Genomic DNA, 17,648 nt, shown 5'->3' on the forward strand with positions numbered 1-17,648 from the left:
GAGGCTTTGGTTAAGCTCTGTAAGGCACACTAAGACCTGTGGGAAGGAAGTAGCAGACAGCAGGTTTTGATGTTCTTGGCAGTTGAAGCTGTTTTAATGGTGGAATGGTCCTCCCTGTTACTAGTTAATATATGTACATAACAAGTAATCTCTCTCATATATATTACTTGTTATGTGTCAAGTAATCTTAGTTTTTTGAAGCCTCATACTAGCCCTATGAGGCTGGTACTGTTAGCACTCCTTATCTACAAAAGAGGTTAAGTTACTTGCCCTAGGTTACCTCTACTAAGTGGCAGAGCCTGGATAACCCAGATAAGTCTCTGCATGTGATTTACCTACTATGCTAAACTGCTTCTCTGTAAAGAAGGTATTGACTATGGGGGTTGGGGGTGGTATTGCAGAGGGAACTCTAGCATTGGGGGCCAATTGGACTAGATCATATACTTCTAAGGATCTTTCTTCAACAAAAAATTTATTTCTCCAAGGATTATATTGTTTTAAGTCCACAGAAGAATGATTAAGGGAAGTAGACGCCTACGTAAAACCTAAATCTGAAACCTGAATTGTGGTAGCAATGTTCTGAGCAGCATTTTCCTGAGACTTAGGAGTTAGTTTCATTTGTGTGCCTGTGTGTGTATACACATATGTGCAAATGTGTCAATGTCTTAAATCAAGATAGCTTGGAATCTTCAGTAAATTCTTTAATGCAGGGTTGAATTACAGTTTTGTTCATCTCTAATTATTCGATTCTCTCCTTAAAACCCAGGCTTGGTGATCTGCAATTCATTTGTATCTTTCATATAGTCTTGATTTTTCTAGAGATGTTAAAATAAAATAAATCCAGCTGTGCATTTGCCCAGCTCTAAATATGTTCCCAGAGAAACCGAGAGTCCAGGAAGCAGAGTATATGTCAGCTGTTAATTATATCCTCCAGTCATCCTGCCCAAAGTCAGTCACTGTTTCCTAACATCAAAATAAAAGCCTTTGAAAAATAAATAAATAAATACATAAAGTAAAAGCCTCTCAGTATCACCATAGAAGGACAAAAATGTTGTTAGTTTTGTGTATATATGATTTTTATAAAATAATTCTTGGGAAATTAATGCAGAGAAGTACTTACAATTTCTGATTCGACTCTGGGAAAATATTTTATTATGCCTAAGGAGCGATTTTATGTAATTGCCTTATCTGAAATTCATTCTGAAAGCTTAGGCAATAATTGGGTATATATATTAAGCATCAACATGCTAACCACTTTAGAGCCAACAACTAAATTACCTGTGAAAAGAATATCAGATTTCCCTGGGGTGGGGGGGGGGGCAGGCGGGATAAGTAATTTTTAAGATACCCATTCAGAAGAAGTTTTATTTATACAGTCATAGCTGGTAAAATATTTTCATGAACTTCATGTGGTTCTTTCAGCCTAAGTCCTATGGACTTAATACAATTTTTTCTTTTCCAAAAATATATCAAGCTGCATTATGATTGTGCCTGGTAATGAGACATTTGGGAAATATTTGCGGAATATTTTAAAGAAGAAGAAACTGATGCTCAGCAATGATGTGCTCAAAGTCAGAGCCACACAGCTACTAAGTAGTAGAGCTAGGACTGGAAGCCAGGCCTCCCCAAATACAAGTCCAAGTTAAGCCAAGCTTCTGCTGGTGCTACTTTCTTTTGGTTTTATTTATTTATTATCAGCTGGGTTATAATATTGCAAGCAATAGAAACCAACTCTAGCTGATTAGTAAAAAAGGATGTGAGTGGAATATGGAGGGTAGTTCACAGAAATGAAGAAAAATTCTGACCTTAGAAAGGCCAGAAACAAGAAGAGCATCTAAACTCTCGGTAGGAAAAACCAAGGGAAAGCTCCTAGGCTCCATTTTCAGGATGGTCACTGTGTTCTTCAGATGTGGTCCTTCAGGGAATGTTCTGGTCAGAGTCCCAGGAAAGAGAGTGACAGGCATCGGACTCAGCTGGGTCAGCCCCTGGCCTGGTCAGGAAGGCAGACCTCTAAATTGGTATACAAAATAAAATGGAATGAGGGAGAAATAGTTCCTCAAAGAAAATCATTACCAAAAGAACAGGGTGGTGGCGGTAGGCAAAAAAGAGAATATATCATGGATAAGTGGACTACAGTCTTTTAACTGAAAATTGGAACACTTGGTCTGAATGTATTCACTTTCCTGAATTTTTAAAATGGGGGCCACCTAGAACTTGCACAGCTTCACGGGGTCCCATTTGTGTTATATTCTGCGCCATTTTTGTGGACTGTGTAAGTGATGCCTGCTTAGAATGGACAAGACAAGAACTGGCCCAGCCATCCCCAAAATCCAGCATGTAGTAATTTCCTTTTTAGAGATCACTCAGATTTCATGCTTGAAACTCTATTATTAGAAGTCAGCAGAAATGAGAATAGCATCAAAGACTGATTGATTCATACTAAACTGGCAGATTTGATAGGAAATTCCCCTGACCTGAATCTTTGTAGCACTAAAGAGCATAATCAATAGCTTTTACATAATGTAAATATTTATGTGTGTTCAGTGTTTATAAAGCTCTCTATAACTTTAGTCCGTGTTTCCTGAACTTTATCTTAGATTCAGTGGCTTAATTGGCCATTTTAAAAAAAATTTTATTGAAGTATACTGTAAATACAATTAAATGTGCCTGTTTTAAGTATATAGTTCTATGAGTTTTGACAAATAAATATGCCTTATAACCATCAGTTCAAACAAGAGATAAAGCATTTGCCATTCCAAAAAGGATCCTCATGCCTTCCTTAAAATCAACTTTTCCCTACCAAGATAACCACTGATGTAATTTTACTACTATAGATTAGTTTTGCCTGTTTTATAACTTTGTATTAAATGGAATCAAACCATAATTTCACTTCTCTGACTAGCTTTGTTCAACTTATGGTTTTTGAGATGCATCCATTTTATCGCATTTTTCTTTTATGGTTTGTGCTTTTTGTGATCTATCTCTAAAATATTTGCATACCCAAGAACACAAAGATTTTTTTCTTATTTTCTTCCAGAAATTCTAAAATTTGTAGTTTTAACTCTTACGTTTAGGTCCGTGATCTATTTCAAGGTGATGTTTTTCAAGGTTTGCATTTTTCCCTATTTATTTCTAGTTCCAGCGTCATTTGTTGAAAAAGGCTATCTTTTCTTCGTTGAATTGCTTTGGTACCTTTGCTGAAAATCAATTCACTGTACATGTATAAGTCTATTACCAGACTCTTTATTCTTTTTAAATAATCATTCTATTAAGACATAATTCACATACTATAAAATTCACTCTTTTAAAATATAAAATTCCATGTTTTAAAAATATATATTCACAAGGTTATACTACTTTCTAATTCACTACTATCTAATTCCAGAACATTTTATTACTCCAAAAAAAATCCTCTAGCCACTGGCAGTCACTCCCCATCTCCCCTCCTTTCCGCACCTGGAGGCCATTCATCTACTTTGTCTCTGTGGATTTGCCTGTTCTGGCAACATGCAAATGGAATCATGTAATATGTGGTCTTTTTTGTCTGGCTTCTTTCACATAACATGTTTTCAAGGTTCACCCATGTTGCAGCATGTATCATACTTCATTTTTGTTGGACTCTTTATGCTGTATATATCTACCTTTATTCTTGATTATTCAAGCTAAGTCTTGAAATCAGTCTGAGTCTTCCAACTTTGTTCTTTTTCAAAATCATTTTGACTATTTTAGGGGCTTTGAATTACCACATAAAATTTTTAATTAACTTCTCAGATTCTATTTTAAAAAAGCCTGCTGGTATATTGATTGGGATTATGTTGAATTTACATCTTAACAATATTGAGTCTTTCAATCTACAGACTTGTTATTTCCATTTATCTTCTTTAAATTTCTCAGCAATATTTTGTAGTTTTCGGCATACAGATCTCGTACTTATTTTGTTATTAAATTATCCCCATGTATTTATGTTTTTGATGCTATTATAAGTGATGTTATAAAATTTGTATTCTAAAGTATATAAAAATAGAATTAATTTTTGAATATTGACCTTGCATCCTGTGACCTTGCTAAATTCACTTACTAATTCTAGTAGCTTTGGGGGAAATTCCTTAGGATTTTCTTTATAAACAATCATATTGCCTGTACATACAGTTTTACTTCTTTCTGATCTTCACAACTTTTTTTTCTTTTTCTTACCTTCTTGCACTGGCTAGGACCTACAGTCAATGTTGAATAGAAAGTCAAGAGAGAGGGCAGCCTTCCTTTATCTCCCAAACTTAGGGTGAGAATATCTCTTGTTTGACCATTTAGTATTATGTGAGCTGTAGGTTTCTCAATAATCTCTCCTGAATTTGGTCAAATGTTTTTTCTCCAGCTATTGAATGATCATATGGTTTTTCTCCTCTATTGTGTTATTGTGGTGAATTACATTGATCCCCCCACCCCCAGTGTTAAGCCAACCCTGCAGTCCTGGGGTAAACTCCATGTGGTCATGATGTATTATTTTTATCTTATTGCCTTGCTAATACTTCGTTAAGGATTTTTGCATCTATCTTTATGAAAGATAATGCTTTGTAATATTATTTTCTCATAACACTTTTTCCTGGTTTTGGTATCAGGGCAAAATTGGTCTTATTAAATAAGTTGGGAAGTGTTCCCTCCCTACTTTCTGAAAGAGTTTGTAGAAAATACTCTGCATCTTTTAGTTTGATTTGCATGCACTCAGTACATCAGTAAACATTTTGCTGAATGACATTAGAGAAAGAGAGATAACTGTAGGCATATAGGACCAAATCAGTTTTTCGAGTTGAAAGAGACTATTTGAGCCAGTCTTTACGCCTAGTATTTTCTCTGGAGACGGTGAATTGAATTGGAGACTACCTGGTCTCTCCTCCCGGTATAGAAGGCAGAGACTTCTTGAGCACCTCGTATTGACAGGCACCTTTGGGAAAACATCTGATTAGTTTCCAAAGCAGAATGGGTCTGCCAGGACAAGGACAGATATTTCATATACCTATCAAGCTGTGTTATGAGCTAAGTCAGAGAGAAAAGAAATAAAAACTAAAGTTCATAGATTGTGCGCTCAGGGATCTCCCTAGTGAGGGGAAACTAAAATGAAGGCACATGAAATGTTTAATGACCAAAAAAAAAAAAAAAAAAAAAAAAGGGAGAGGGGCTGCGTTTTAGTTTGACTGTGTGAGTGAGAAAAATCACTGCCAGATCAAAAGTTCAAAGGTGTGTATTCCAAGAAGGGAGGTATCAGGATGGATCCATATAATCAAGAAAGGTTTCCCAGAGGAAGAGGAATTTGGGCCGGGTCACTAAGCACTGGCAGGACTTGGATTCAGAGAACCAACCATAGGTAGTGTCAGGGGGATGAGGCCAAGCCTCACTGGTAGGAAATCAGAAACCTGGGATGTTGGAGAGGGAAGTGGAGGTTATCATTCTTGGGCCTCTACTCCTGGGAAATTCTTAGGTAAACGTACCTATCATTGTACCATCCTTTGCTCTCTTAAGTGCAGGGGCCTTGTTTATTCATCAGTGGATCCCCAGCAGTTGGTATAATATCTGGCACACATAGTAATTGAGCAGAGTTATTGAATAACGGACCAAATGGGAAGGCTTTTATTACCGTCGACATGAAAAACATAGGTTACAAGTGCCTCATGGGGTTGACCTGGCTTTTGGAGCCACATGACCAGCCAGTGTGTAGCTTGTGGGAGTGAAATCTCAGCAGATCCCACTAGAGAAAAGCCGATGGTTAGCTCTAAACACGTGCTTTTTCCACTTTACCAGCCGAACTCAATTCTGACTATATATTAGAACCACCTGGGGTATTTAAACACAGATGCCTGAGCCCTACCTCAGACTGATTAAATCAGAATCTCTGGGAGTGGTGCCCAGGATCATTTTTTCCCTCTTTTTAAAGCTCCCCAGGTCATTCTAAAAGCAGCCAGGATTGAGAAGCACTATGCCACACAGTTGCTTTTGTTGGAGATAACTAAATGGGCTTTTAAATGTGTCAGCTGTAAATGATTAAGCTTGCAGTAGAAATGTTTATTACTGCCACATTGTAATTATATCCAGGACGATTTCCCCTCTCTGTTTTTCCCTCCCTCCCTTTCCCTCTTTCTCTCTTGGGTGTCTTTTAAATAAAAGACTTTAATTTTTTTCATCTTTATAAACAAAACTAGCAAACCAAGCACAACATTTAGGACTGAATTGTGAAATTCTGGGGGTGGTGTTGCTTTACTGCAACAAAGAGAGTTACTCGTAAATTACCCCAATCAAGTGCTGGGTCTGAGGAGGAATTTCAGTGTGACTATTCTTTCCTCCCTCTTTCTGGCCCTTTTTTTTTTTTTTTTTAATCTGCACCTGTGTCCTGTCTACATTTCTTAAGCAATCACCACCTTATAAATTCTGCTCAATACATAATTTTATAAGAAATAAGGTATAAAAAACAATTTCTTTCTAGTAGGAATTCATAGAACTGAGTCTAAAGTAAAATAAATTTTGCCTAAGGCAAACAACCCAGTAGAGAAATCTTGCTTCCAAACTTTAATTTTTCTAGAGTAGAGTTTAATATGTTAAATGTCATTTGGTTTGTGATGTAAGAGACATTTTATTCAAGATTGGAAGAAATCCCTGTGAACAAAAGTAAATAAATATTAATTATCATCTAAGGCAGCAGTTCTCAACTGGGAATGATGTTGCCTCCAGGGGACATCTGACAATGTCTGGAGACACTTTTGGTTGTGCCAGCAGTGTGGGAGTGTTCTGCTGGCATCTAGTGGATAGAGGCCCAGGACGCTGCTGAGCACCCTCCAGAGCACGGGACAGCTCCCCGCAACAATTATCCAGTCCCAAATGTCAGCAGTGCCAAAATGGAGACCCCTGTTGTTCTAAGTAAAGAACTGGAATGAACCTATTTGTTAAAGGTCCAACGAAATATCATCATGCTCCAGGAAGATCTGGGTTTCAATAGACAAGGCAATCCTATGGCATCTGGGCCGGAAGCAGTTTGGAAGCAGTCTCATTTCGGCTGGTCATCCCTTTCCCCTCTTTTCCCTCTTTAGTGTGGGCTGTCATTTAGAAGCCCTTGCAGAGGAATCTTTTGGAGCAAATCTGTGTGGTTTTGTTGTTGTTTGTGAACAGAAATTAGAATTTTTAGGTAACCCCTACTAATGAAAAGAATAACAATAACAGTAATATTCAAGGTCCTTATGCTTAAAAATGAAATAAATTCAAATATAAAACCTCATTTGCATTGATACATATATTAAATGCAGAAGAATTTAATTTGATAAATTGTTTAAAGTTAAAGGACAGCCTAACTGAACATTATCACACATTCTTTTTTTTTTAAAGATTTATTTTTATTTTATTTCTCTCCCTCCTCCCCACCCCACACCTGCTCCAGTTGTCTGTTCTCTGTGTCCATTTGCTGCATGTTCTTTCTTTTTGTCCACTTCTTCTGTTATCAGCGGCACGGGAATCTGTGTTTCTTTTTGTTGTGTCATCTTGCTGTGTCAGCTCTCCGTGTGGGCGGCACCATTCCTGGGCAGGCTGCACTTTCTTTCGCACTGGCCAGCTCTCCTTACGGGGCGCACTCCTTGAGCATGGGGCTCCCCCACGCTGGGGACACCCCTGCGTGGCAGGGCACTCCTTGCGCGCATCAGCACTGCGCATGGGCCAGCTCTCCACACGGGTCAAGAAGGCCCGGGGTTTAAACTGTGGACCTCCCATGTGGTAAACTGACGCCCTAACCACTGGGCCAAGTCCGCTTCCCTCACACATTCTTTATTATCAAATTAAGTATGAGATTCTAGTCCAGCTATTCCCTCCCTTCCTTTCCCCGTCTTCCGTTCTGGAATAGCCTTTGCCAAATACTAGTGTTCACATTGGGTAAACTAGATTTGCAATTTCTGTATACTTTTTATGTATAGCTCCTTTGAAACAGTGGGTTTTCTTTAAAGGAATCTCCTGTGGTGATATTCCCTCAAGCCAGCACACTGACAGGGCTGTTTTTCTTTTCTTTTCTTTTTTTTAAAGTCGGTTTCTAAAAAAAGGCCAGTCTTAACCCATTGTGCAGCCTACCCACTCTTTTTATGTCATGGGACCTCTGTCAGGAGGCACCACTGACAATAAGGCAGCTGTGGCTTGGTGGACAGAGAACCTGACTGGGACCTTGTGAGCCTCAGATATCAAAATAAATACAAATGGAAACATAAATCCACTTCTACAAGGTTGATTAGGGAGCTAATATAATACTTGCTAACACTTATTGAGCATTTCCTATGTGCCGGGAATGGTTCTAAGTATTTTAAATGTATTAATTTACTGTGTCCTCAACTGCAGGAAGGTACTACTATTGTTACCCCCAATGTACATATGCGTAAACTGAGGAGGCAATAAGTAACTTGCCCAAAATGCACAGTTAGTGACTGGTGAAAGCTGGATCTAAAATTGAGGTGCCTGGCTTGAAAGTCACACTACCAACCCTGTAGTTACAGTATGTGTGTGCCAGGGACTGATACAAGTTCTTAGTCACATGTTGGGTGCACTTCATTCAGATTTATTCATCTGCCTTCTGAATTTGACTCCATAGTCAAGTTGCTTCCCCATTCCCTATGGCTTTCTGAGCTCTGCTCTGGAAGTCTGTTGCTGATCAGCCTTTTTGCACTTCGTGGTACGTGTACTTTCCTGTCAAATCTATTTCAAGGAATAAATGGAGTGTACTTCTCTGCCGGCTTATATTGATGGGTTATGTTTGACAAACACTTAATTTTAGAAATGGGCACTGGTGCTGGTTTGTACTAGCTGGTTTGCACAGGCTTGAATGCCATCTGCTACATTTTCAGGAATTTTGTGAGCTAGTAAACAAGGCCAATTATATATATATATTACATTAAATAAATTATATTAAAAACAAAGGTAAAACTGGAGCTCAGTTTAACGGTTTCTTATAAAGTTAAACATATGCTTAGCATAAAGTCTAGCAACATCAGTCCTGCATAAAGCCCAGAGAAATGCAAACTTATGTTCATACAGAAACCTATATCCAAATGCTTATAGCAGCTTTATCTGTAGTAATCAAAAACTAGAAACAACCCAGATGTCTTTTCATAGGTGAGGGGATAAAGAAACTGTGGTATATCCATACCGTGGAATACTACATGAACAAACTATTGTATACAACTTAAATGATGCTCAAAGGCATTATGCTGAGTGAAAAAAAGCCAGTATCAAAGGGCTACATAATGTATGATTCCACTTATATAACATAACTCAAAGTGACAAAATGATAGTGATGGGTAATAATACATCAGTGGTTGCAGGGGTAGGTGTCAAGGTGAGCGTGACTATGCAAGAGTTATACAAGGGAGGTTTTATTATAGTGATGGAATAGTTTTATATCCTGATTGTGGTGATGGTTACATGAATCTATTAATACACATGTAGAAAATTTTCATAGGACTATACACTGTCCCATCCCCCAAAAAGAACGCAATGTAAAAACTGGTGAAATCTTAATTAAGTTTGCATCTGATTTAATAGTATTGTGCCAATGTCAGTTTCCTGATTTTGACAAGGTATTGTGGTTATGTGAGGGATTATCACTGGGGGAAGGTAGGGGAAGGATACTCAGGAACTTTGTACTATTTTTCATGTGTCTGAAACTATTTAAAAATAAAAGTTATTAAAAACTAAAAATAACAATGAATTGATACATGAGACAGCAAAGATACCTCTTAAAAGCATAGTGCTGAGCACTGTGATTGCATTTATATGAAGTTCTAGAGGCAAAACTAACCCATGTAGATAGAAGTAAAGAAGTAGTTGAGGGGGTTATACTTTAATTGGAAAGAGAAATGAGGGAACTTTCTGGGGTGATGGTAACGGTGTTGATTCGGGTGGTAGTTGTACCTGGTGTATATAGTGGTCAAAACTCAAGAAATTTAAGAACTGAACATTTTATTGCATGAAATTATTATATCTCTGTAAAATATATTATATGTACAAGGAAAACAAGAGAATGGTAATCAGAAAATGCAAAGGTAAGTAAATGCCCCAAACTCATCATTTCCTTGTTATTTATTATTATCCATGGTCTTGAGATTTAAGTCTGTTATAGCTATATGGTAGAAACACTATGTGGCAGTGTACTACTAGACATCTCTTCCCAGCTTGGCATTCAGTGACTTTCCTTCCACTTGTCCACCATTTTACAAATGAGAAAATAAAAAATTCAGGAGAGAGGTAAGGTATGGAGATCTAGATCTGGGAGCCCTTTGGGGTATGGATAGAATTGGAATCCATAGAAATCAAATGGTCTACTGAAATTGAAAAATAGCAAATCAAGGCAGACTGGCCAGACCTTAAGGTTAACATTGCCATTTAGGGACCAGGCAGAGGAAGAGGAACCCAGCTACGAGACATAAAAGGACTACTAAAAAAAAACAGGAAAGAGTGGAGCCACAGAAACCAAGAGAAGGAAGAATTTCAAAGGGGATGTACTCAGAGAGCCAGGTACTACAAAGATGTTTTTTAAAAAAAGGATATGTACATTAGATTGGACAGGAAGGAAATTGGTGGTGTCTTTAGAAAGATTGGGGAGATGATTTGTTTCAGGGCTCCTCTAACCTGTATTCCATATTTTGCGAGAAGGCACAGTCATTCATTTAGCCAAATTAGAAATCTGGGAGTTGTCTTAGAATCCTTCTTTCTTACTTCCTACATAAAGGTGTCACTAAGCCCTGTGGCTGCTCTGCCTAAATATTTTTCACTTCTACCCCAACCTCTCCCTCACTTTCATTGCCTTTGTTCATTCAGTTTCTTACTTGGATGACAGCAACAACCTACTCTCCTCCCACTAATTCAGCCCTCCTTTTGGAGTGAATTTTCTAAGGTACTTATTTAAACACCTCACTTCCATATTGGAAAAGAAGATTTTTCAAAGGTTCCATTCCCCACAGCTGGTGTTTGTAACCTGGTGTCCATGAATGTGATAATATAAAATAATGAAAATTGTTTGTGACCATGTGCATGCAAACCTTTTGGGAGAGGATTAGATTTAATCAGAAACTCAGCGAAGTCCAGGACACAGAAACATTTAATAATCAATGCCTTTAGTCTAAATACCTTTCTGCCTAAAACACAAAGCTGTTAATGAGCCAGCTCCTATCTCCCCATCCAAGCTACCTGCTACTACCCTCTTATCTCTGGTACCTTACGGACCAGCTTGTAGCATCCAGAATGTGCCAAATGTTTTCACTTTTCAAGGTCTTTCTGTGAATGATCCCTCTTGCCCAGAATGCCAGCTCCTTTTTCTGTCTGCATTTTACCTTCAAATGTCACTTTCCTGAACAGCTTCTGCTCCCTGTACTCCCACTGTGCCTTCTCACATTCACTGTCTTCTGTTATAATTGCTAATAATATACAGGTCTGTCTCCCTATGTAGACTATGAGCTTCTTGAGAGGTCTGGCTGTATCATTTCCTTCATGTATGCCCTGCAACTAATACAGTATCTCTCATGTAGAATGAACAAATGAAGGCATCAATCAGTTGTAGGTCAAATATATGGATCTTTCACTTTCAGGTGCTCTTGACCAAACTACAGAATGGATAAAAGAATCTGTAAATGAAGAATTACTTTCTCTTTCTGAGACTGCTTTAACTCCTGGGAACGAAAGTAGTTCCAAGCCAAACGTGAGCCCTACGTTGGTGCTAAATAACAGTTACTTGAAGCTATTACAGTGGGATTACCAGAAAAAGGAATTACCAGAGGTGAGTGATTTTTTTCTTCCCCCATGTTTTCCAATATTTTAATTCTTAAGTTTTACTAAATCAGCTTATCTCTCTGTTGTATGTGGTTAATGACTTTATTGAAATCAGATAAAAATGGGAGTTCAGATATAACATTGTTTATTTTACATTTTCATGGTATTGAGCTTCCCTTTCTATTTTTACATCTCAAATAAATGTGCTAGACACTCATGACAGATGGAGCACGTCTTCAGAAACTGACTGAAAAACTGAATCAATTGAAAATTATTGCCTGCCTGTCCCTAATTACCAACAACATGGTGGGTGCTATTACAGAAGGCTTACCTGAGCTTGCAAACAGGTTAAAAAGGATTTCAGCTGTTCTACTAGAAGGCATGAACAAAGAGTAAGTTCCCAATGTTTGTATGTGCTCCTTCTCCTATTAAGGTTCTGCATGTGTTTCAGACAATGTGAATAACCTTGGACAGAACAGTGCTTTAGATGAATAACTTTGGACATCTGGATGTGATATTTAGGACTGTTCTTTAGAGAAGCTTATAGCACGCCTTCTTTTTCTAGAATTTCTTTTAATATCTCTGAAGGCTTAGATGTCCTTTCATTGGAAGGGAGAGGTCTTTTCCATGACAGGTGCCAGGGAGAGCACTATATTACCACTTAGGATGAGTGTAAGCTAGAGCTCTTCTTTGACAGTCTAAGGTTGGGAAATCACTGAGTTTGATGGTTAGAATGCCCTGTCAGTGAGCGGTTTCCAAGTTAAATTGTTCTGACACCATCATTTTTCTGCAGTGAAATCCTTTCTTTACTTACTTCAACAGATCCACCCTGCCCTGAAGACTTAAATATCATGGCATCTCTGTTCTTGAGAGATGTTACGCTAGTCCAGTAAAGGTTTTGTTTTTGCTAAATTCCCAGTATCACACCTTCATTGAATAGTAGAATCCCATTTAGATGATCCTGTTGGATTCTGTCCAAGGCAGAAAATCCCTAATCTTGGTCAATGGCCAGATATTTCCATTGATCTTATATGGTCAACTTCTCTTGCCAGTTCCCCTTTCACATGTTTTTGAGAGCATATTCTCTTTACGCCTGTCACCATGAGGAAATGTACCTATCCCCCCACCCATTACTCAGAGTGCACATAAATTACTTGATAGAATCCTAGAATATTAAGTGACAGAAGGAGCCCAAGTAGTTACAGAGGCCAAGGTTCTCAGTTTTGAGAGGAAGCTCAGAGGGAGAAAAGGATTTGCCTTGGACTGTACAGCAAGAAAAGGGCAAACCAAGGAGTGAGCTTTCTTTCCATTCTCTTTGGGCCCTATCCATTTTACTGATTCCTGTTGCTAACCTCATTCATTTCACATCCAGTACCAGGACATACAATGAAAATAACCTTCTCTACTAGTCTTACCTTAGCATTTCCCCACAATGAATTATCATTAAACATTTTTAAATAATCCTTTAATGAACACTCAATGCTGCTTAATTATAAATAGAAAATAAATATAGCAAAGTGGTAACTAAGAGGACAGCCTTTTGGGTCAATTCTACTACAGTTCTTTAATCACTCTGAGCTTCATTTCCTTCTTTGTAAAAAAAGAATAATGTTTGTACCTACCCTGGAGTTGTTCGAACTTAAGATAATTCTTGTGAAGCACTTAGTACAGGTATCTGGCATAAACTAACTGCTCAAAAAAATGTTAGCTATTAATAACTGTTCCTCATTGGAGCATCTGCTTTTTAGTTGTTCTGCATATCTGATAGTTTTATGATTTGTTTAATTTTTTCTCCTGTGTTAGGAAATGAACATAGTTTTCAGTTATCTTCATTAGGATGCGTTAGGTAATAGCCTTCATAATATAAAACAGCAGGTAATCTAAAATGGTCAGTAGATCTTTTTTATTATCACTAGGAAACCATGGCTTATGCTAAAATTAATTTTTCCGTTAGCCTAAGAACTCACTGAAGAAAAGCAAGAGGAAAGTAGGGCAAGTACTTTGTAGTGGGTCAAATATCAGTAGGTAAAAATTTTGCCACAAATAATCTTTCCTTGTAAGGCAGGTCCTGTGTGAATTTAAACAAATTTCAATCAAGGCAGAACACCAAGGATTTATTTATTATGGCTGTTAATGATCATAATAGTGATAAATAGTTTTTGTAACAATCTTCTAAGAGCTAATATAGTGTCACAACATGTAGTCTGTCAGAATTTAAACCCAGGACCACATGGCACCATACCCTAACTCACTGTCATTAGACTCTCCTCTCATCCTTTAGTTCCCATTTGTCACAGAGTTATCTTAAAGACTCTTTAAGATACAGCTCCCATTAAATCATTCCTCAATAGTGTGGACCCAACAATTGTCCTTTCTAAGATATCTTTTTCCCGATTTATGAAATAACCCACCCTAATTGCTTTTACTATTTCCTGGACTTTATGTGGTTGGAATTTTTCATCAGTTACTTGAAAGAAATAAAGGGAGGGAGCTTGTTATCTCTGGTTCTGTTATATAGGACCTAGGCAATTTGTCTTTATAGAATTGACTTCTGAATATCATCCTTTCTTGTATTCAATGGGTATTATAGATTTACTACTCAAGCACAGATGACTGAATTGATTCCACCTCAATTTCCAAGCACATTTTTAAAAAATTTATGAATGAATTCACTCAAACAAAGGGGTTTGTTTTGAGAAGTAGATAGCTGTTTTCTTCCCTTTCTGATAGCCATTTATATAAAGAGGGTAGCAGACTTATTTTCAGGGACCTCATTTTTCTGTGTTTTCTTACTTAAACTCTATCCATGCTACTGAGTGATTTTAAGCATTTAAAAATCTTCTCTATATAAGGATTGGTGGTTGGGAGGAGTTATTATTTTCTTAATTCCTATAATAGGTAATACAGATATATTGTCTATCCAACAGAAAATTGGTAGACTTTTGAAACAAGTTGATACGTATATTTTTAAACCTTATGAACAAAAACTGTCCCTAATGGAAATTTGTTTTATGTTTTATTCTAGAACATTTAACTTGAAGGAAGTCCTGAATTCTATTGGTGTTCAGACTTGTGTTGAAGTTAACAAGACCCTGATGGAGAAAGGTTTATCTCCGTTAAATGCTGAGGTTCAAGCTAATCTTATAGGTCAGTTTTCAGGCATCGAAGAAGAGGACAATCCTATCTGGTCCTTGATTGGTGGGTCTTCATGTTTTTACTGGTTTCTGCTTCAATTCCTCTTTGCTTTCACTTGCTGGTTTGACTAATGTTAAATGTCAGTTAAATTTTAATATGAAACATATTACCTGCTCCTTTGGGGATAAATATTGACAATGTAAGAAAGTGTTAATATTTTCAAAGGTCTGGAGCTGTTTCTGTGTCTATGTATGGTGGAGTTGGGGGCATGTTTAAGGGGCCTTCAATCTTATTATCCATATAAAATATTTTATGAAAAAAATAACATACTGCTGCCAGTAATGTTTTACCATTCTACATCAACAACATATCAATACAACAGTTCAAACCATCTGGCAGTGTATCCGCAGATAGTACATTTTGGTTCTGCTGTGAGCAAGTCTGAGGGAGCTAGAAGACTGAGCTAGTCAGTCTTCAAGAGACAAAGAGTAAAAAGACTGTAGAACTGGAAGGCGTAACGGGTGGGCTCTTTTTGTACTTTTTTGGAAGAAAGTGAATATCAGATTCAAAATGTTGGTGAGCTGGGAAAATGGAAAATGTATCAGTTAGGACTTTTTCTGTTACCAGTGGCAGAAAAGCTGAGCTTCTAAACTGGCCTAAGCAAAAAGTTGTACTTTCTTATATAACTGAAAGGACCAAGGGTTGGGCTGACTGCTGGTGCAGCCTTGTCAGAGCTCAAACTGCATCACCGAAACTGGGTTCCTGTCTTCCATCTCTCAGCACTGCCTTCCACTGGGCTGGCTTCCATCACAGGCACACACTTTCCTCATGATAACAAGATGACTTCAACTCCAGTCTACATCTTTCCATCCTTGAGTCAAATGAAAAACAAGGAGTCTGCTTCCCCATTTGCTCAAACAACTCCAAAATTGAGTCTCATTTACTCCAGCTGGAGTAACCAGCTCATGCCTAATTCTTAATTCAGTCATGGTGGCCAAAGGAAAAGGAACTTGAGCCTGAGATGTGTGTTCTATTCTTGGAGCCAGGGTGGAGTTCAGGTTTACATGTAATAGCTGGGCAGGGCATAGGGAAGAGATGGCTTTCTCCAAACAAAAATCAGGATTTTGTGGCCATAAGGTGAAGAGGGTGATGTATGGCAAAAAGCAAGTGTCTACTATACCGGGTGAGAAATAAAGATGGGAAAGAAGGAAAAAGTGTATAATTGATACTCATGTTCCAGAATAAGCTGTAAGTTTTCAAAGTACATTTACTGCCCTAAGAATACAAATGCACTTTACTTTTTATTTGAAGCTTTTAAATGGGTTCTGTCCTTCTTATCCCTGGGAACTTGGGATGTTAGATAATCTAGGCCACCCTGGCTACAAGTAGCTCAAGGCCTTGATCCTGCCCCAGAAGAGTACAGCATTCTAGGCTGCAGGAGGGGCTGCTACTGAGAGGTGACAGATGATAACAGCAACAGGCACAATTGAACCACGGCCACCAGTGATTGAGCCCTTCCCTGTATAATGTGTATGTGCTAACATGCATCTGCCCTCACAGCCTGTGGACTCCAGATGAACCACCATGCACCAGCTCATACCTGGGAGACTGTGTTCCTAAATGGAAAAAGGGTAGAATGGATACAAGAGATTGCCTAGCAGTTTCTGCCACATCCTGCTATATCCCCACTAGCGTGGAGTCGGGGTGCTTGTTTATTCACTGCTATATCCCTCTGTCATGCTAGGCCCCCAGCTGACATTAAACAAATATTCTTGGAGTGGATGAATCTTCATTTCACAGGAGAGTCATCTGAGGGTAGGGAAGTTACATAACTTTTATCCAAGGTTATACAACTAGATGGAGCAGAGTAGGGATTCTTACCTAGCCTACCCAACACCAGACCTCCTAATCTTCACTGCTCTGATTGGCGCTGCAGTCAGAGCTGGAGCCCTGCAGCTTGTTGGCAAAATGGCCAGAGAGTCAGAGTGTACCCTGCACCCTTGTTTTAGATAAGGGATGTACTTGCAGTGTCAGAAGGGAAAGGAAAATGGAGGGCGAGAACATGCCCCACCCCAAAGTGGCTTTTTTAAAATCGGAAAAGCAACTTTTGTCCACACAGCTCTCCCTAGTCCAACTTTACTGTCTTTTTGCAAATTGAAAGCATTTTTTTTAAACCTCCTTGGCAGTATTGTTTCCCTAGCAACCCTGAGTCACTCTCTTTGGCGTCTCTCCTTCTACTCTGGAAGCTGAGGGTGTGTCTTTGGCAGGAACTCCATTTGGCTGTTCCTAACCAAGCAAACACTTTTGTAACTTTAGTCTTGGCCTAAAAACTGACTCGTCTGCAGAGGAGACAAAAGCACTTGTTGGCATCACAATTTTGAAAGGGTTTCATTCTTTAAATAAGTTTGCAGGAAAGGGTTTGGACCATGTCTGTGATGAAAATAGACCTATGCCCATGAGAATCAAGCATCCAATCCAAAGGGAAAGTTGGTACAGAGTTAATTCTCAATTGCCTGCCTGCAGAGAAGTTACAGTAAATTAAGGACATAGAGTGATCTCTGAGATATAAAAAGGGCTCAACTGGGAAGTGGATGTGGCTCAAGCGATTTAGGCTCCCATCTACCATATGGGAGGCCCTGGGTTCAATTCCCAGGGCCTCCTGGTAAAGACAAGTTGGCCCCTGCTATGGAGAACTGGTGGTCTGCACCGCGGAGAGCTGGCACACAAGATGATGT

The 17,648-nt window shown here is 38.4% G+C and overlaps 1 protein-coding gene across 2 annotated transcripts in view; it reads left to right on the top strand.

The window, feature by feature from the left end:
- Positions 1-17,648, top strand: part of TCP11L2 (t-complex 11 like 2) — a 49,991-nt gene that overhangs the window by 27,616 nt on the left and 4,727 nt on the right. For both annotated transcript variants that reach the window (XM_058308664.1, XM_058308665.1), the window contains exons 7-9: positions 11,598-11,785; positions 11,989-12,170; positions 14,804-14,976. In XM_058308664.1, the coding sequence (XP_058164647.1) occupies positions 11,598-11,785; positions 11,989-12,170; positions 14,804-14,976 (543 nt within the window). The remainder of the gene's footprint in view (positions 1-11,597; positions 11,786-11,988; positions 12,171-14,803; positions 14,977-17,648) is intronic.

Source organism: Dasypus novemcinctus, chromosome 12, assembly GCF_030445035.2.
Source record: "Dasypus novemcinctus isolate mDasNov1 chromosome 12, mDasNov1.1.hap2, whole genome shotgun sequence".
Lineage (NCBI taxonomy): Eukaryota > Metazoa > Chordata > Mammalia > Cingulata > Dasypodidae > Dasypus > Dasypus novemcinctus.